General features: G+C 40.5%; 1 protein-coding gene across 1 annotated transcript in view; it reads left to right on the top strand.

The window, feature by feature from the left end:
• AFF3 (ALF transcription elongation factor 3) overlaps nt 1–14,925 on the top strand; it is a 365,437-nt gene extending 350,512 nt beyond the window's left edge. Inside the window, exons 16-21 of the mRNA XM_068138610.1 lie at nt 1,915–2,051; nt 3,851–3,922; nt 6,300–6,393; nt 10,441–10,490; nt 10,621–10,835; nt 12,160–14,925. Coding sequence (XP_067994711.1) covers nt 1,915–2,051; nt 3,851–3,922; nt 6,300–6,393; nt 10,441–10,490; nt 10,621–10,835; nt 12,160–12,281 — 690 coding nt within the window. The 3' untranslated portion in view covers nt 12,282–14,925. The remainder of the gene's footprint in view (nt 1–1,914; nt 2,052–3,850; nt 3,923–6,299; nt 6,394–10,440; nt 10,491–10,620; nt 10,836–12,159) is intronic.
• Nucleotides 14,926–21,288: the final 6,363 nt, after the last annotated feature.

A 21,288-nucleotide genomic window follows, 5' to 3' on the forward strand; every position in this document is an offset into this window, starting at 1 on the left:
TCCAGACCCATTAATAAACTAGTACAGTCTTAAAAACATTAAGTCTCTGGGATGGCAGACACAACATGTGGGGTGTGACACTGCATTGGTATGGCTGTCTTCAGGCTGGAGTAGCTGCAGTGGTGCTTTTCTGTGTCAGACAGACACTTTGTTGTCAGAGCAGCAGGAAAAAAGAAAGGCAGTTTTTCTAACCTGTGAAAAATGTAAAAAGGCCAAGCAAGAAGCAGGCCCTAATTTTAGGACTTTAGCACAGAGTTTTACATTCTACTTGAGTTTATTAGCACAAATTTCCATGGTTTATTCAGTTCTGTATTACTCTAAAGTGTGTCTTAAATCAGAAAATACTGTGTAGAAGTACAAACAGTGCACTTGACTGTGTTGCTTTAAACAGAATGGAAAAGATTACTTAATATGCAAAGGAAATTCTTAGCCTGAAGAGAAATATTTTTATGGTAGACTCCCAGAAATTCCCAAGAGGTGCAAGCATTATTCTCTGCTCTGCCACAAGTTTCCCACGTGAAAGTCACTTAGGTACAGTTTCAGTACCCTCCCACCAGTACTAAATGATTGAAATCTTCTTCACATTCATCTTCCCTATACATTGGACCAGCACCTTCCTAACACATTGTGAGCTGCTCTTTGCAGGAGCTTGCACTCCCTCCTTTACTGTGTAGGGATCCTGCCATATTGCTGAAGTGCCTGCAGACATTTTGAATCACCTTGCTGGGCTCAAAATCTCCTACTCTGGTACTACAACACCTAACATAGGCACTTAGAGTGAGCAGCCTGAAAATTACTCTAAGTCTCTCTGCTCCTTCGTACCCCATCTGTGAAACTGAGATAATAGCATTTGTACCTGCCCAAGAGCATCCTGGAGAGAAATGTAATAAAAAGTTTGTGAAATTCTCTGGTATGATCACAGTGGGAGTCATATAAGAACCTAAAATAGATTGAAGCCAGTGTGCCGTTCCAAAGTTACTATTTAAAATCTTTATCCCCTGAAAAAGAATAAGGTCCATTAACCTTTCACTGTGTGCATCAGATTTCAATCAAATGCATCTAGTCCATTAATGGGTATTATGTACCACAGAAGTTCTGATTGAAGGAAAGAGAAGACAGGACAGAGAAATATTGGTTTGATTCATCTCTATCCACATAAAAAATTAAATTCTGCCAAAAGATAAGTGGTATTTAAGTGTACACATATGAACATTATGTGCATATACACCGCCATGGAGGACATAAATGCATGTATATCCATGTAAGTACACAAATACAAAGTCAAAAAGGGTTAAAAATAGGAGAATAAATGGGGCAAGGAAGAAGGATAGCAGAAGAAGCTAAGAGAGTAAAGCTGTCCCAGGAAGAGGAGGAGGATATAGAAAGCAAATTCCTGATGAGGAGAGTGTGATCAAGCAGTGCTGAAAATAGGGATAAAGAAGACAAGAATAGAGATGAGCCTCTGAATAAGAGTTAGTAGTCAAAGTATTTAATTATCATTTTCCTAGTTCAAGACAATCATTACGTTCCTGTGTTGAGTGATGAAAAATTTTGTTTGCAAGGATGGGTGGAAGTCTTCTTAATGAAAGCTGGAACAAAAGGCCTGATAAGTTTGTGGAATTTCCAGCCCTGGATAAATTTTGACCTGTGAGGAATGTCCTAGACAGAGTTGAGCCTTCTTTTCACACAGGTGTGGACCAAATAACATCTTTTTTAGCTTTACTTTTCTATATTTTACAATTTTCACTGGTACACAGGTTTTGATGGAGTATAACTTTCTCATAGGGAAAGTTGTGATTCTGAACATACACCAACTTGCATCAAGTTAGCAATTCATACTGAGAAAATCACATCAAATGTAACCATGTCTTGATGCTTACATGATTTCCCTATGCCCTTGTTTTTTCCCTCTAGGTGGAAAAGTTTGGAAAGGCACTGAATTACGCAGAAGCAGCACTATCGTTTATTGAGTGTGGAAATGCAATGGAACAAGGCCCAATGGAATCTAAATCCCCTTATACAATGTATTCAGAAACAGTTGAACTCATAAGGTAGGAAGGGAGGACATGACCTCAGGGGTTACTCTGTGCAAACATGCTCATCTACATTATCACATAATTCCCTAGGTACAGTGACAGTGGAGAAGTGAGGTCCTCCCAAGTGCCCAATCAGTCATATGTAATACATATGTATTATCTATGATTTCTATGGAAATTAAATCAGGAAACTGTGTGGAATGGAAAAAAATGCTTTTCATATTACTTCAGTTCCAAATTACCTCAAGATTTTAGTGATCTAAGTCCCATGCTACTCAAAACAAATTATATAATACCAAAACATTCTCATGGAGGGATAATTTGCAAAATGTTGATGTAGTATGTTTACGACTAAAGGTTTAAAGGTTACCTGAAAGAAGGTGTGAACCATGATAGAAAAATGGACTCTCGAGTTTCCTTTGTGTGTATGCTCCTACTGTAGGCAGTGGAGTCCCCAAAGCAGTTCACCTCACACTAAAGCTACCCCTGTATTTAGTCACCTTCTTGGCACTTCAAACAGGAGTCTAGAATTCAGTCCCACACACACAGGCCAGCAATGCCAGCAGAGAAAGCTGCACTATTAATGACCATGGCATAATTCCTTAGGACAGTCAACCACACATAGGAAATAAAATATTTTCATTTTTAATCATATGCATAATGAATCAAAGCTTCTAAAACAATTGCATTCTTAGGGACTCAGCGCTGATAAAAAGATTTTCTTGCCTGTTAACAATTTTGTTGGCATTTTATTCCACTTAGGGCTGTCTTCTCATTCATTTGAAGGGATTGAGGCCAGCTTTCTAACTGGAATGCTTTTTATTTTATTATTAGAGAATAGTACATCCCATCTCTGCAATTCTTCCCTTCTTTTTTCCAAGAGACAGAAAGCTCTTTCTTTGTCTGTAAATATGTAAATATGTGTTCCTAACTCTGGAAATTAATTTTGCTTGCAGATCCATAGCTTTCAATAATGTCTGTAGCTGTGGTAGTATGAAGTGATGTTGATCTCTCTTGCTACAGCTCAGACAAATAAGTGCCTTGCTAGATATGCCCATTGGAACAAAATGTTCATAAAGAATCTTTGCACAAGTATCAGGATTAAAGTTTGAAAGCAAAGACAAGGGGAAAAAACCAGCAGCTAACTACAGGGAACAGGTATTTTCTGGAATCGAGCCCAGAAGTGCTGCATCTTGTCCTAACCTTGTTCATTGTTCAGGTGTTCAGCTGGAAGCTGAGATTTCCAGAAACTAATTTGTGATTGCATAGGACATACACTCTTGAAACAGCAGTGCTAGCTCTGTGGATGTTTAATATTGATAGAATTTGAATGTAATGTCATATGAACAAAAATAGCTCTGAGCCACATGTTCCCCCACTGCTGTGCTCTGCGTGGGGGGAGCAAATCTGGGTAGACCCGCTCAGAACTGTCAGGGTGAGGGCAGCACCAGCTTCAAGGCACATTGTCTGCCTTCAAATGCTGTGAAAATCTTTCTGCATGAACTCTGTGCAACTGGGTCTCCACAGCAGCAGAGGTTATTTTGGCAGGACAGTTATTTTGCCTCATCAGCTAGGCTGCCCTCTGGACTGATGGATGTTCAAGGGAGTTAGTGCTGTTTAAAGAGTGCTGGAAGGCACTGCTAATGGCAAAATAGCTCTGAAATACAACCAGAAAAAACACATGTACGTCTGATAACTTGGGAAAATATATATAAAAGGGGGCAGATCAAATGACATCAGCCAGTTTAGCTCTCTGATCAGTAATATAAAGCTGTCTCAGTTAACTCACAATGGCTTTTGTCCTTTTGCTTAAGGTATGCAGTGAGACTAAAAACCCACTCAGGCCCCAGCGCCACACCAGAAGACAAACAGCTGGCAGCATTATGGTTAGTAGATCCAAGATTACCTCAAAAGGCTTCTTTTCTACATTGAGACAGTTTCTGAAAAGCACATACTGGACACAGCAAGATAGGATTATGTTGTCTGTTGAAATTAGGAGAATACTTAATGCTCTAAGAAGGTTCAGCCCTTCTATCTCTGCACCAGGTCTGCATTTTGTCACTGGAAATAAGCACTTCATACTTACTGTGACAGGTCAGCTATGGTATTTCAGCATAATTAATTTTCAAATGGCTGATGGTTTGTTGTTTTTATGAGTGATATACTTTTGTACCAACAGCTCAATAATTTCTTTTGTGGGACATTTTAGGCTCAATAATCATAACTTATATTATGTGAAGGCACATACAATGAGGATGATAATTAAGCCTCGGCTTACCTTTTGAATTGAGATTTTTATATGAATATGCACACACCTTAGATTCTATAGGATGACTACTGATTGACAGCAAAATAGTAAAGTTATTAAAATCAGATTTTAATGTAATATCTGTGTAGTTAATATGTAAAATACCTATTACATAGTTAATGATTCTCAGTAAGTGGACATTTACAATCAGCATGTGTGTTTTTGACATCTATTAACCATCTGTTAAAAATCCAAGTGAAATGCATCTTTGGCGTCCATAAATAAGGAGCCCTAATTAAGCATCTGTATTGAAAAAAAAAAAAATCCAGGATGCAATGTATCATTTTTTTAATGCCCTTTCTTGGTCGCTGGTTTGCTGTGCCATCAGGAGGAGCACAGAATGCTTTCATAGCAATTGCTTTGAGGTGGGAGAATGACTAAAGAAGGGTTAAAAAAAAATCGAACAAAAAACCCCACAATAAAGCCGTGTGAGGAAGGGCTGCTCAACTGCCGGAGCGCTCAGGTGTATGCAGAACCGAATCCCAATCTGCGGGCCCCCGCATCTCTTTCAGCGGAAAGGTCAGAGTGAGGAAGAGCAGACGGTGCCTTCTCCGGGCGATAAATAGCAAATCTTAACTTACCGTCTGCCAGCCAGCAGATGAGCTGACACTATTTGCATATGTGCTGTACCTGTGAAGGTGACAGAGTGGAGTTATGGTGGCTGCGAGGCCGCCGCATCCCCCGGCTGCTCCCTGAGCCCGCCGGGCAGGCTGCCAGGCAGCCAGCGCGCCCGGGTCCTCTTCTCCTGAGGAGACACTGTCCTCCAGTGGCCAAAGGCAGAAATTCACTACCTGCTTCCAGAGCAGGAGGCAAGCGGGCAGACAAACCCTAGCTGGGATTATCTTTTCAAGTACAATTTGCCAGTTCGAGGGGTTTGCGAAGGTTTGGAGAGCCCCTGGGAGCAGGGAGATGGGGAGCATTCTGTGCTTCCAAACTCAACTAGCATTCTGGCACTTCAGGTTGGCTCCAAGACTAAATCCTGCTTTTGAAAATAAGGCCTCTGGTACTAAAGGTAAAACAAAACACATCACTTTTGCATTGAAAGCTGTGTTACTGAGGGACAATCCCACACTTGCCAATTAAAAAGCTTGTTGGAAAAAGCTGGTGGTGAGTCTTGATTCATAAAATAGACCAGTGCACATAAAGCCAAGAGAATAGAAGAGTTTGTGTGTCCTGAATGCTGATTATCAGTTATTATGATATATAATTATAGTTAATAGCCATTACTCTCATTTAATTACATAGCATTAAAGGTGTGCACCATCTTTGAAGACTAATGAGGAGCATGAGGGCAGACAGTTCCAGTGCAGTACACTGAATATTTCAGCTTATTGCTGGCTTCCTCTGGGGAAAAAAATCAGGCAGGTGCCCTCAGAATAGTCTCTAGACTCCAATACAGTTTCCATTCTGGTTTCCCACAAAGGAGATTGGTCACTGAAATCAGGGAAGGTCTGAGGTTTCCCCATTTCCCAGCTATCTCCAGCTGCTGGAAGAGATCACTGGATGTACACAAAGTACGCCCAGGACGACTCCAGATCCAGGCTGTTGTAACAAAGTCCTAGGATAAGACACTCCAAAAGGCTGCCTTTGCATTTACCAAAAGAAATGCCAAAAAAATGTATGCATTGGATTCCAGGTTCATAATGACCTTTGCATGGCACAGGCCTTTGGTCAAGTGTACAAGCCAAAGTCAAGGCCTTTGAATCTAATTCTGCAAACCCTTCTAAGCAAGGTTTGCTTAGCACCTCAGTGGTGGCATTTGTCAGTGTGACCTGTCCTGGCTTCAATATTTAAGCCTTGGTGATGGCAAAGTGTGAAGTACGATAAACAATGAGATAAAAACTGTAAGCAAGGGGCTGTCTGCCTTCTGCTCTGTATTAGTTTGAGAATTTAAGATAATTTATTGGGATTTCTTTGAGGGCATGTTTTACCTTCTGCTCTCCTTTTTGTCATAGTTACCGCTGCCTGGCCCTTCTGTACTGGAGGATGTTCCGACTGAAGAGAGACCATGCGGTCAAGTATTCAAAAGCGCTTATTGAGTATTTCAAGGTGCGTTCATTAAGGCATGGTTTTAGATAACTGTGTCATTATAGGACTTAAAAAGAAACTGTGCTGGGCTTGGTTATTCCCATGTGAAGTCACCTGTGAGTTTTACCATAGACTCCCACAGCAACACGTGATACCTAGTTAGTTCTAGAGGTGAGCCTTCATAAGGGCCCCTGTCTGCAAAACACACACCATGTCCATGCAGGAAGGACAAGAAATTTATTGTGCTAACAAATAGGTATTTTCAGATTTACTCTTGGTCAATTATCTGGTGAATAGGTTTCGCAGATTTTGCTCTCAGAATCCCCTCCAGGAGTTACAGGGTTTGATCTAGATTAGTCCTTAGCTGCAGGGCTTCTACTTAGCAGCATCAGTGGGTAGGAAGTGCAGTGGGACATGGAACTGGCAAGCAGCCCACACTGACTTCACTTGTACAAAAGCATCAGAAGGCAACCAAACTGCCTGCCATGTAATCAATATGGCACTTCTGGTTTCCCCTTCCTGCTTTGAGTCACCTGTTACTGTTTCCATTTCCCACTCTCTGCCAGGTCCAAGCTCTGGTTATTTTGAATGACAGGAAGTCTTACTCAAAAATACATTTTATTTGACAGGGAACCCTTCTCTGGAAAGTATTTTAAGAACAAAACCTTTCAGGTGGAGCTCTCCTGTTAGTTATTTCACTCAGAATTTGTTCTACAAACACAAAATTAGCCTTTATTTTTCTAATTTAAAAGAAAATAATATGAACACGCAAGTGCTTTAAGACAGGCTGCTTTGGGAAGACCAGAACAGCCATTTGCCTTTGAACTCAGGGCTCGTCTGCTGGGATTTTTTTGCAGAGGGAGGTACCTTGAAATGAAAAACATCCATCCTGTGGTATTTTGTTAATAAAAAAATTAAAATACAAGCATGAATGCTCATTATCAGATTCTGAACACATAAAGACAGTGAAGAAAATTGACAGATATTATTGTCAAACTGAAATTCAAGTCACTGTAATTGCTTCTAAAAATTTAGCAATGTACAATTCAACACATACTGTTTTCTCTAACAATGACTTGATTTCAGAGGAGAGAAGTATGTGCCTATTACAGTACTTTATTTTTCTTTACCAGTTTGGAGAATATTCACATTAAAAACAGGATGGTCAGGCTCTCAACCATATAAAATATCTCCTACTAGCAGCCAGAAACTGTTTCACAGCAAACATAAAATGGACTTATATTCTGCTGTAGCCAAGATGAGCCTGGGGTTTTTTACAGAGCTCCAGCTGATATAATAATAGCATAGATTCACATTAGAAAAGTGTCCTCACCTTTGGAAGTAAAAATGGGGGCTAAAAAAATCCATTTACTATAATTTTCAGTGGAAAACAAGCCAATTCTCCACTCGTTTCATATTTGGTATCTAAAAGCTTTCAAAACCAAGTGAGCGAAACGCTGACTGCATTAAGAACTTCCACATGTATTACCAATGAAAAAAGGATTTTAAACCTTGTCACACACGTTTGTGGGGAAAATTAGACACAGTTTTCTTTTAGGAAAGGAAAAAAAGACTATTTAAATCTCCTTTTAAGTATTCTATTTCCATTATTTTAAAAAATTAATGCAGAAGAGAATTAAAAAGAAGCCACAGATATTCAGGGGCGAGGCATATTTGAGAGCATAAAGAAACCAGGAGAATGGGTAGCAGTAATGGTAGCAGAATGGGATAAGAGGTAGTTCCTTACAACATTTTACTCTTTAGAATCCTTATCCACAACTTTCTGGTGCAGAACTGAGGAGAAGCTGGAGTAATATACTTAAACATAAGGAAAAAAGTGGGGGAGCTTGTACAGTATGGCAGAGGCTAGTTACAGCAGAAGTATCCTTGATACCACTTCAATATTTTCCTGCCTCCAACTCTGTAAGTAAATACCATGTACTCAGTTTCCATTACAGTAGAAAGATGAAGGCCAGTAGTTCCAAGACAGATCAGAAAATAAATTTTAAAAATTTATAAATAAAAAAATAGAATGAGATAAAATAATAAAGACATTATTCTGTAAAAAGAGCAAATACCAAGGATTCCCAGGTTGGTTATATTTAGGACAGTGAATGTCCCTTCCTGCCCAAAAAACAAAAAAAAGAAAATTCCAGTGAAGGAAGAATGGAAGAACACCCTGTGGGACCCTCCAGAGCTTATTTTTCATACCACCTACCTGGGATGTAGAAGGCCAAGTGTCAAAATGCAGGAAGAATGCCAGAGCACACACAGCACTGATTCGATCTCCTCTAAAATATAGCCAGTGTTGGTATAGGCATGAAAGATGTGGGAATATAAAAGGCAGTTCAGAGGATGCATGAAAACTGAGAAAAGAAATTTTTTTAAGAGGGGCTCAGGAGATGTGTCCAGCTTACTGCAGAACAGTTTAAGAGAGGATGTGATCATTTCCTAAATGGAAACAGAGCTGGCAATACCTGGAGACATGGCAGTCACTGGACCAAGAAAATCCAAAAGTAAGCGCTCATGTTAAGAAAATCCAACCTTGAAACTCTGAAACAGAATCTGTTTTTCTAACTCTGAGGCCTGCTACACATTAGAACAGGACACAGGAGAACAAGGGAGAGGAATAGTTTCTTAGGATTTTTATATGGCTAACTATCCTTTTCCAAAAGAATAAAATAGAATAAATTTTAAAAGTAATTTAGCTTGTGCTAGAAGCTCCATGATTGGTGGAAAATGGAAATTGCAGGCTGAGTGTCTTGAGGAATTACTCGTGGCCTTGAAATCGGTGAAGCTTTGAAGCCCCTTGTTTATCATATTTCCTTCCTAAGCCATGGGAGACCAAGAGTTTTTGTACTCTTATAACACTTGCAACTCCTGCAGCTTGCAGCACCTGCAGCTTTGCATTTAAACAATATCCATAAACAGATGTCAGGCTTCGAGACTTCACTTGGTCTCCTGCTGTTGTCAAGAAAGGAAAGTTGTTCTCCGACACACAATTATCTGCATGTATGGTTTCAAGGGCACGTGTGAGGAGGTCACCTTCCTTTGAGGAATAAGAGACTGGCCATTGCTGAGTATGTGGCAGAGGTTGGGATGGACTAGAAAAGTTTTGATTCTTAGACTTCTGAGTTTTTGATGTACTTCTTTCTTACAGGCCCAGGATTAAATCAGGGACCACATTTGGGAGAGTGGAGAAGTTTTTCCATTGTTTTTAAATGAGCAGGAACCTGTCAGTAAATTCCTGCCAGCTCTTGCAGATTTAACTACTAAAGTGATTTTAACTATTCATTTTCCATTTTTGCAGACACTTGAATTTCTCCTGCTCAGTAAATGCAGCGCTCATGCAAGGTGGTCTCTCCTCAAGCAATGAAATTTTTTACCCAAAGCACAGTATACCAGTGAGAGTCTTCATGACTGCAGGTGTATAAAAGATCATGCTAGATGGTTGAATATCCCCTTCTGAGGGCTTCTGGGGAAACCTTCAGCTAGAAAAACCACCCGTTTCTAAGGGCAGTCTCTCTGACCCTGTGAATGCCTCCATATTCTGACCAAGGGGAACAGCTCCAAGAGGATCAATCATGAGAGAGATTCTTGAGTTTGGTGGTTAAAACACTCACTTGGGCTGAGGGACCCTCAGATTCACATCCTTGTAGTCAGCCAGGTTGAGCAGACCTGCAGAGTCTCACAGGTCCCTGGAGAATACTACTTGTCTTTCAGGGCCAGAGAGTGTATGTGCAAATCCTTCTGTTTTTCTCAGTCACAAACAAGCCCGCGTTAAACCTCACAAAAGAGTCCTGGCAACATCTTTTTCTGAACTCCCAGGATTTCTGTGAAAAGTTCCAACTAAGACAGTTTCCTTATCAGTCCCCATCCCAGGGTGTTTAATAGACTCTGTGCTGCAGTGCAGCGCTGCTTCATTGCAACAACAAACTACACTGATTGCATTTATTGCATCACAAGATGAATACGTCTATCTGCACACTTTAGATTAGCATTTCTTTACCTGTGCTATTTGATGTTCCTAATTTCATAGTCTTATATATATTGTTTTTTCCTTTACAGAATTCATCAAAAGCTGCCCAGAACCCATCTCCTTGGGGTGCCAGTGGAAAGTAAGTCACACAGAAACTTAGATCAGCTTGGCAGTTAGAAATTGTATTTTCTTACCTGCAGTATGTTTTGATGCTCTTACGTTTTTAATTCCAAAACCTTTTAAGTAACTGTATTAACATCTGTTTCCAGGAGCACAGGAACTCCATCACCCATGTCCCCTAGCCCTTCTCCAGTCAGCTCTGTAGGATCCCAGGGGAGCACAGGGGCCCCTTCCCCATCTCCTATCATCAGCATCCCACAGCGTATTCATCAGATGGCTGCCAACCATGTCAGCATCACCAACAGCATCCTGCACAGCTATGACTACTGGGAAATGGCTGACAACCTGGCCAAGGAAAACAGAGGTGAGTGAATCAAGGCAACTGACTGTTTTAAGACTGACACATCATTTTTAACATGGAAGTAATTATTTTGACAGGAACCCTGTCTGCACAGTGGGACTGCAGAGGTGTTTTTTACTTCAGTTTGCCCCTAGTTGTTCCAAAACATCCCCAAAAGGCAATTTTGATAGCTAACTCTTTCTGAAACATCTAATTTTTTTCTTTATTTTGCTGGTCACATGGCTGGTGAACAGACAGGTTACAGACATAGCTGTGGGTAGCATCCACTGTCTCTGTCATTCTAGAGAGAAGGGTTTGTGGGAGGCAAGGCAGCTTCTTGCCCCCCCCAAGTGGTGGAGCTGGATGGAATACATTTAGCCAGACACCAAAAATCAGGAGCACACTTCCTTCCTGCAGAAGGAATGAACAGCCCCTAGCCCTCTCCCTATCCCAGCAAATGGGAACAGGAAGCCTTGATCCCTCTTCAAAGCAAACTTCTCTAAGCTGAACTGGTTTCCATGAACAAGTGACTCAGCATCTGTCTTGATGATAAAGCATTGTTTTCAGGATAATTTATTAATTTTATGGAGGGGCATGGGCGGGATTCAAATCTAAATAAGGACACCTAAGTGTATGTGTGTATATTGGACTGGAAGGGTTAATCTGCATTGCAGCTGATGGAGCTTTGCTTAGTATAAACAGTAGAGCTCAGAGAGCTGTTCAGTTCACCCTGAAGCAGGGACAGGCATACAATTGCCTAAACAAAGCTGCCAAATGCCCTTTGAGGTATCCTTGCTTACAGTGCCACCCCGGAATTTTCCTGTACATCCTGTGTTAGATCTGCCAGTCCACACTGTAAGTATCAGCTTCCCAAGGGCATCTCAGATGCTCACTATATGCCTTTAAGTAGGCAACTGAATTTAGTCCTTAGTGGCTGGTTAGCTAAATTACTTTTTAGGCCGAGTTGACATGTTGTATAGTCTCTATTTCCCTGTCATATCTATAAGAGCTAGCATACGTATAGATGTGTAGACCTTTTGATTTAGTTGTCCTTAATCTCAAAATAAATCTTGCATAGCATCTGTTTGCTTTATCAAGACTCAATGGAAATTAATGAACAACAAAGCTGAAGAAGTCACTGTTTTGCTCTTTAATAAGAAAATGTTGCATCAGTCAGTAGGATCATGAACCACAGGGCTTTAAAAGTAATCTTGCCAGCACGAAACTTTCATTCCCATAAAATGTGCAGCTTGACTCAGTTTGCAAAATAATAAAATCTATTGAAGGGCAACAAGTAGCAAATAGAGCTTCACTTTTCTGATGCTGAATATTTTTTTTTCCCCTGTAGATTTTTTTAATGACTTGGATGCATTGATGGGACCTATCACCTTGCACAGCAGTATGGAGCATTTAGTTCAGTACACTCAACAAGGACTTCACTGGGTGCGGAATAGTGCTCACTTGTCGTAATGACTGTGTGCCATTTACATGGACAGTATACCTTTCATGGATAATTCAGTTATTCTGGACACTGTGCTACAGAAATAGTCAACCACAGCATTGAACCAAACTAAGGTGAACATTTCTTACAGTATTGAGCAAAAATTTTCTGAGTGCAGACATCCATGTGTGCATATGTGCAATACACAATGATGTCTCTTCAGAATTAATTGTTCTGTACCATTCTCCAAACGTTTCCATACACTTGGAAGTACTGGCATGAACTGCTCTTAATGCACAAAATACACCCTTTCAATTCTTGTACAGAAAATCTCAGAAACCAAAACCTCATGGGTTGATTGAACCAAGTGCAATAAGCACAGATCCCTAATCAGGAAAGCTCTCAATAGATTCTTACCTTTAAGCTCATACTGAAATCCCATCGACTTCAGCAGAGTTTAAGCACATACACAAGAGCTTTCCTGAACTAGAATGAATGAGGGTAAGTCACAGAGGTGGAGAACTTTTACTATGAACGTGGACACGTCACAGAAGTTTCAATATTAATGTGCCATCTCCCTGTTACCTCCCCACTGGGACATACAGAGGAGCTGTGCACTCCACATTAAGTTGGAGAAAGACAGCATTCCTTCATATGCAATAAGTTTCAACAAATTGCATGCATTTCTTTGTCTCCTGTCTTTTTAAATAACTTTACCTCTTGTTCAGCTCCTCACCAACAGTATAACATACAGTGTCAAGCAAAAAGCCTGAAAAAAGGTATGCTGATAGCAAGAACTTAAAAGAGAGGGTGGAAAATTGCATTCTGTTACTGTTAGTAAATAAATGAATAAATAAGGCAAACTGCAATCCACTTCGGAAAGAAAAGGTGTTGACTTCAGCTGTGTACACACAGAGAGGTGTCTGTAACAGTTGTTGGCTTTGCATGGGAAGACTTCATCCCACAGATTTCAAATTTCACATCTTTTTCATCTAGCGGAATCTTGCAGCATTTTCTTCTAGGCTGTATGGGAGCATTACATGCAATTTCCTTTGTCTGGGAAGCTGAGTTTGCTGCTCATCAGGCTAAGAACTATTTCCTATCATAATCTGCTCACTCTTCATGCATAATCCTCAACTAGGCTTTAATGTTTCTTGACTTATAGAATGTTTTCAGTTCCTGATGACAGGCTGTGTTTTTCATGTCAGAAGGATTAATTCCACAATAATTGGAGTTTAATTTAGGTCAGCTGAGTTAAGGCCGGTTTATATCAACTGTGCTTGCATTCAGTGCATTTTTGTTCATTTTCAGTGGTTTTCTTACATTTAGTGTTCTTTTTCTGTATCTGAAATACAATTTTTTTGCAATTAGACTTACAGCCTTTACTCAAGTCAGCAGCTCCAGTAATTTTCAATGGACTGTTATTGCCCAAGTCGCTGATTGGACCCGTTGACTGTTGTTTTCTAATCTAATCTACTTGCATATTAAGGATACAAAATACTCTTTCAACAGAAGATACAAGTAGAAGTAGCCACTGATATTGATGGTTAATTGCTTGGTCCTTGCTACGTTTTTTTCCCTCCCCTGGATTTTTTGAAGGGCTGCATTTTGAAAAACAAATACCAAATAATGCAACACATTTTCTCAGTAAAACATCTTTGGTAGCACAGGCTATATGTACCCTGTGGTAAAAAGTGGGCTTGAGAGCACACTGAGATCCAAGTACCTGTTTTTTCTTTTTTTTTTTTTCTTTTTTTTTTGGCTACTTACAATAACCCCAACTATTGCTCAGACTCAGCGCATTCACCCCATTCTTTGAAGCAGCTCAGCAGGGTAGCTACCAAGGAACTGGTCAGCCCCAAGCCATCCTTGGCTGATATTTATATACGCCTGTTGGTGTTCATATACTTCCCCTGCAAAAGAAATTCTGAGCTCAGGCTGTGGTCACCTCTTAGCATGGACTTGAGTGTCACAGTGTGGCTGGCTTTAAGAGTGACCATGGACCTGCCTTTCAATGACAAAATACACATCCTCCAAGTCCTCCCATCACTCTTAATTCTGGCTCTTACCCACCCCAGAAGCAACACAATTTGTTTGGTCCCAACTATCATGGAGAACTTGATCAGTGCCTTTCCATTTATCACTTGCCTGATTTCTAGCAATGAAAGTCTGTAATGATTTCTTAGACTACTAGCAATGGATTCTGTCAGCTCCTTCGATACCATATGAAGGTACTGTGGGATTTCTCCTCAGATCAGGAAAGTGAAATTCCAGTGAGATTAGCTTCTGTTTTCTTTGATGGTGCCTATAATGTTTATCTTCACGCAAGTTTGGGAGCCCTTACTGATATTTAATGTTGAGAAATTTTAGGAGTGACATATATTACTTGCCTTAAATGGAGTTTAGTTTTATTACACATGTGGCATTTGAGTTTCAAATATGGAACCTCGAGGCATGTTTATTTTATTAAGAATGGAATATTTTTCTTAATCATGATGAACTCTTTGTATGGATGTAATATGTCAAGAAACTTCAAAGAAATGCAAGAACTAATGCTGTCCTGTTGTAACATTTCCAAGTACTAAGGATCTCTTGTATATGATTGTCCTTTCTTGTACATTGTTCTTAAATGGCATTGTTCCAGCTAAAATAGTTACTGCTTCCAAGGAAAAACACACTGGTTTTCCGGTTTTATGCTGGCATCATCTCAGTTGTTTGATGAGCACACTGAGCCTTAACTTCTGGTGGTGTAACACGATGAAATAGCAGCCATTTAAACTAATAAGACATAAAAATGGATTAGAGGGGTTTTGCCTTCTCTCTGTAGGGTTTCTTGAAGCTATACTCCTTGGGTGAGGTTATTTGGAATATTCTTTTTTGCGGACTATTTGCTGTATATGGTTGCTGCTGTTTAGATCACTAAGTGTGGCATGGTGACAACAAATACTTCATTCGGATTCTTAGGACCTGGTCTGGAAAAGTGCAGGTGGTTTTAAGTCTGGTCCAGTTAAGCATATGCTACACCTTAAGACCTTGAAAAGTCTTAGGCACTTCACCATGAGTTCATGCTCTGTGTGTGCTGGATGGGATCAGAGGAAATTGTCCTTCTTCAAGGTTCCATGAAAGACACTGATTTGTTTTAATCTGTAGTAAAAGCCCAGGAACACACAGGCTTCTTTGTGCCATAGCAACATTCAAGTTTATTTTGGGAAAGTGGGAAGTCATTCTGTACAAATCCTGAAGGTTTATACCTGGAGGGAGAAGTTTGCTTACAAACAGGGGCTTCTGAATCAGTCAGGGTTGGTAAAGCAATGGGAATGGATTCAAAGGAACCAAGTATTACAGGTGGATGCAACGAACACAGATCAGCCTATAGGATCCTTATAGACAGCAAGATCATACAGACCCCTTGGCCTTAATCCTTTATAGTATTCCATGGTGGCATGGGTGACAGGTAAGAACAAAGCATATGCAGAGGCTCAAGTGTGGCCAAAACCAAGCATAGAGCTCCTTGTCACGTGACAGGATACCCCAACCCCTTTTTTACCTGTTTCTTTTATCCATATATCCCAGGGCTCCAGTGGAAGGGATTATAGTTGAAGAGAGGACCTTGCATAAAGCAGGTTAAGATGACCAAACCCTAAGTGTAGATACAAACACATATGTATATACTGTAAACCTAAATATTAATCAGAGTCACTCAGCATGAAGAATATTGCTGGTGCCTACCATTGATCATGAGTATTCATCACTGAGCGGCCCTATCACCTCAGAATTGCAGTAGCTGTTATCAAAATAATTTCTGTAGCTAATTAATTTGTAAGAAATGCACCTTTGGGGCTGTGCCATAGTATCTCTTTTGTAATACAAATGGTCCACCATTTTTCATGGTGACTGATTCAAATCTACATCACTGAAATGTCAGGAAATCTTTTTTTTTTTCCCCTGGATGAGGACATATACTTAGACCTGACTAGACCTGGCTGATCTGTGCTTAGTTTATCTACCCAAGAGACTTTAGTAGACACTAGCCTTAATGCATGTAGGGTGTATACTATTCATTGATTTAGTTGTAGGTTTTAATCCAAATGAAATTGGAATTTGCAAAATTACTTGGATTAATAGCATCTGCCTCAGATAGCCTGCAGATGTGACATTAAGTGATTCATGGTTTTAAGAAGAAAAGGTTGAATTTAATGTAAATAACAGTGGATGAATTCCTTGATCTTTTTACAAGAAGATCTTTTTAAATTTAAAGATTGTCAAAGCAATAGTTTTTTTAACTCTCCTAAATTTTCTGGAGGGTCATGGGTTCATGCTATATTACAAACATCTCTTTCTGCAATATGCCTTGCCTTTACATAATCCTCTTAATGCTTAATATGTCAGAAAGAAATGTTTCTTTCACTAGCGATAGCAACATTTCCCTCCCCCATTCAGGGAGAATCCTCAAACTAAAAAGTAAAATCTGGCACAATAGAAATGTCTGAAGAATGCGCACTTGCTAAGATAACAATAGACCTAACATGCCTCTCATTTTGGTATCTTTTTTTGTTAGAATTTACATCACATTTGAACTCATTATGTTTGAAACTAGAGAATTAGTCTGATTGTCGTGTCTTGAAAAGGCCTGGTAGGTCTGATCACTATCATAATTACAATTGTTACATTAGCTTATATGCTGTGCACCGAGGGCTGGGAAAGCATGTAACCACAGATAAATTTGTCAGAATGCATTCAACAAAGCATTTGGATGATCATATGTCTAGTCTGTCTCAAAAGCTGAAGAACAATGTCTCTCACACAATACTGTTAGCATGACAATTTGGACTTCAGTATCTGTCAGAAAGCTGCCACTTGCCCCCAGTAATGCCAAGATTCCATTTCGAGCATTACTGGTTGCCATGCTTAAGGTTCATTAACAAACTGGGAAAGTCAGTTTAGGCCCCGCTCACTTCAGCATCTCTGTGCTTACCTCACTAAAGCTACACAGAGAGAAAAAACAAACAAACAAACATCATCCATGACACTAAGATTTGTTGCATTAAAGGGTCCATCATTCTTTTGAAAGTCTGTGGTGTTCCTCAGTGAGATGGGCAGGATTCTGCTGGGGCTACTTCTTCAAGTAATTCCTCTGTTTCCACTTGCTGTCTGTCTCTGTTACTCTTGGTTGTCTGCAAGTACACCTGCACTTCCATGGTGTTTTCTCCTTTGGCAGCCTGAGCTACTTTCACTAGGGTGCTGGAGCATGGTGCAGGTAACCCACAGGTTGCAGAGCCCTGCTTTCCCCCAGAAATCTGGCAACAAATGCAACAAGGCTCCCTGTCTTTTCCAGTCTGTGTAGCTGGAATTCCAGCCTCATCCCTGTTGCCCTTGAAGGATTCCAGATGGTCCAAGGAAAACAAGACAATGAAAAAAATGGGGATTTCCTCCATCCAAGGCACATAGTCCTATTTGGGCGTGAATATAGAGAACAGCATGCATTGTAGGCACTCAGATCTCATGTTCCTCATATGTAAAGGGACACTTAACACTTATCTGCCTCAAAGGGCTTTATGAGAATTAATTAATGTTTGCAAATCACTTTGTATCCTCAGAAGGAAAGTGCTGTAGAAGAGCTATGGAAAAAAAAATGTGCTAAGTACACCAGATGAATTTCACCCCAGAGTCCAGAGCTACAAGGCCCTCAAAACCCTTAAATACCATGTAAGCTCTCAATGTGAGCAGCAGAGTGTATAAAACTTGTGCTTAACAGTGGAGGGAGTCACAGCCTAGATGAAATTGCCATTCCCAGAGTGTCTATAACTTTGATCCTAGTAGAGAGCAAGAATCACATCAGTAATGGAATAAACAGCGTAGGTTAAGCAAGTGGTGTGTAGGCATTCTAAAAGTTTCAAGTCTTTTTGTGTCTTTGAACCACTTTGTATTTCTGTGAAAAAGATTGTCACCTCAGTTGTACCAATGCATCATTATCTTAGTTAATAATCTAATTAATCTAATAATACAATACATGATTATCTTAGCCTATTTGCACAAGAAGCACAATGAAATACGGGGAGGGGGGAAAAATCAAAACCAGCAGCTATGCAGCTCCCACCCATTCCACCACTCTGCCTGCAGAAAAGAGCAAACACCCAAGAACCTGGAACCCAGAAGCAGCAGCTGGAACAGGAAGCCTCCAATGTTTCAATCTGAACTTCAAGCCCCATAATGCTTTTCTTCAGTTAGCACTTTCATTTTTTGAAGCTGGCATGACTGCAGCATGGTATGAATAGCAGCAGCAGGTTCAACTCAATCTGTAAACACTGCCACGGGCAGGGATATCTTTCACTAGATCAGGTTCTCAAAGCTGCTTTGAATTTGGCCTTGAACACTTCAACTGATGGGGCATCCACAACTTCTCTGGGCAACCTGTTCCAGTCTCACCACCCTCATTGTAAAAAATTTCTTCCTTACATCTAATCTAAATCTATCCATTTAGCTGAAAACTGTTGGTCCTTGTCCTGTCACTACAGGCCCCGGTAAAAAGTCTTTCTCCATCTTCATTACAGGCCCCCTTTAAGTACTGTAAGGCCACAATCAGATCTCCCTAGAGCCTTTTCTTCTCCAAGCTGAACAACCCCAACTCTCTTAGCCTTTCTTCACAGGAGAGGTGTTCCATCCCTCTGATAATCTTCATGGCCCTCCTCTGGACCTGCTTCAGTAGGTCTTTCCTGTGCTGAGGACCCCAGAGCTGGACACAATACTCCAGGTAGAATATCGTGAACGCAGAGTAGAGGGGCAGAATCACTTCTCTTGACCTGCTGGCTGCACTTCTTTTGATGCAGCCCAGAATATGGTATATCTTTGGGCTGCAAGCATACACTGACAGCTCATGTCCAGCTTTTCATCTGCTTTAGGCCCTACAGCAGAACCAGCAAGAACTGGTGGTCTCGCATGTGTGTTTTAGACCATTTAGGACTCAAACTGAGCATTGTAGCAGTTTACTGGGGTTAAATAGCAAGAGAAGGTAGAATGGGAGACAAAAAAGGGTCCTGATGTAAACATAGAAGTTGAGATTCACCTCATACTGCAGGTCTAAAATAAGCACAGTGAATTAGTCAGCTTAGAAGTGCTTGGCTACAAAGAGAATTTAGGCGATAAGATGAAATACAGAGGTGCTGTAAATCTCACCCTAGATTTACAGTCATACCTGTTGCTAACAAGAGTCCCTGCTGAAATGGGTGGACTGATGCAGGATGGGACTGAGATCACATTGGGAGGCAGCAGATATGTAGGAAAGCAGGTAAGTGGTAGATACATTTATTTCTGAAATATTTAAAGTATACATTTTAGACTTGGACCATTGCTTGACCAGTCTCTAATTCACTGGGCCCAAATCCAAAGAAGTAGTTCCTGAATGTGCATCTTTCTTCCATTAAGATTACTGAAACATCAAGAAAATATATTTTACAGTTTACTAGACACTCACAAACACTTCTTCCAAATGTTGTCTGGAAGTAGAGCTGGCTTACGTTAACAGAAGAAACAGTTTTTCTGTAGATGGTAAAAGAGATGAGATTGGCTCTGAGTCCACATGAGGCCACTATTACTCTTTTTGTATTTGTGGAAATTCAACAGCATTTTTCAATTCATTGTGTGAAAATGGCAAGTTATCCATAACAAAAGCCTGTGAGACCCAGGACTACCTAACACTCATAAACTGCCTGCAGACCAGCAAGTCACATAGCAGCTCCTAAGGCTGGCCCGGCAACATCCCTGGCTGTCAGTGGAGGCTGAAAAGGTGGTGTTGAGAGCTTTGGAGTAGCCAGATTAAGGTGTGATTGTGGTGCCATTGGTAGGATGTCTTTTTCCATGGAAGGCAACAGGAGGGGTGGGAGCTGAGGCAGAGGAGCCAGGCAATGTGAGAACTGCTCTCTGGAGGCCCTGAGCCTATCCCCTGGTCCTCCTGTGCCATCACTTGGTGCTGACCATGGCAGATGGAGACAATGACTGGTGTAACAATTTATGTCTGCATACACACAGAGTTACTGCTTATGACAACTCCCTGACTCCTTGGTATATTATTAATAGAAGCCTGGATTGTGGTGGTGTGCACTGACCAGACCCATGTTACCATAGGCATCTCACAGAAACTCTTCTGTGGAATTGGTGCCATGCAGAAATCAAAACCAAGCCACACTTCAGGTGGGTGAGGAAAACAAATGGGTGGGGAAGACAGTACAATAACAAGATGCTTAAATTTGTCATTACTTCTCCAGCAGTTACAGTAGTCCTAATTCCCTCCCCATCTCTACGCTGCATGTATCACCAGTGGCTGAAAAGGCAATGTGACCATCCCAGCATGGGGTCCAGCCACTGACTGCCCTGATGGGCATGCTGGCAGTGCAGGTAATGCATAGCAGGTAGTGACTTTTCCCACCTCTACTTTTCATGCAGTAAACTTTTAAGTGAGGGTCCCTGGCCAGATGAGTTATGCAAAGATCAGTTTATGAACAGAATTATTTTTGTAGCAAACTGCAGAGATTCATTTCCATACTTCATTTATAACAACAAATGTCAGCAGTTTTTTTGGTAAAATTATTCAAGTCAAAATGCCTTTATTTGCAGCTCATAAAATACATGCATGTTTCTCTCTGAGATTGTGCTACCAGAGGTCTCCCCTGCCCAGCCAAAGCTATAGCAGTTTATCTTTCTACTGACCATAATCCCATAATATGTCCCCATACAGCAGGCAATATTGTTTACACATATTAATAAGCAGAGTATTACAGTAATTTATGCTGTAAAGTATGTACATATATCACAGTAGCAGTCACAAATGCTTTAAATTACCTTATTTATTAGATCAGTTAGCATTTCTCCCTTGCTCCAGAATACTTCACATTATTTTACTATTTTAGTTAGTGCATTTTGATCCAATTATGGGGGGGGGAGAGGCAAAGCACTTACAGTAAATAAGTAGCTAACTAAAATGTAGAAATAGAAATTCACTGCCCATCCAACTAATATAGCTCTGATTATGGTTAAAAGTAA

This window comes from Melanerpes formicivorus, unplaced genomic scaffold, assembly GCF_026170545.1.
Source record: "Melanerpes formicivorus ecotype bairdi unplaced genomic scaffold, bMelFor1.0.p_v2 SCAF_1, whole genome shotgun sequence".
Classification (NCBI taxonomy): domain Eukaryota; kingdom Metazoa; phylum Chordata; class Aves; order Piciformes; family Picidae; genus Melanerpes; species Melanerpes formicivorus.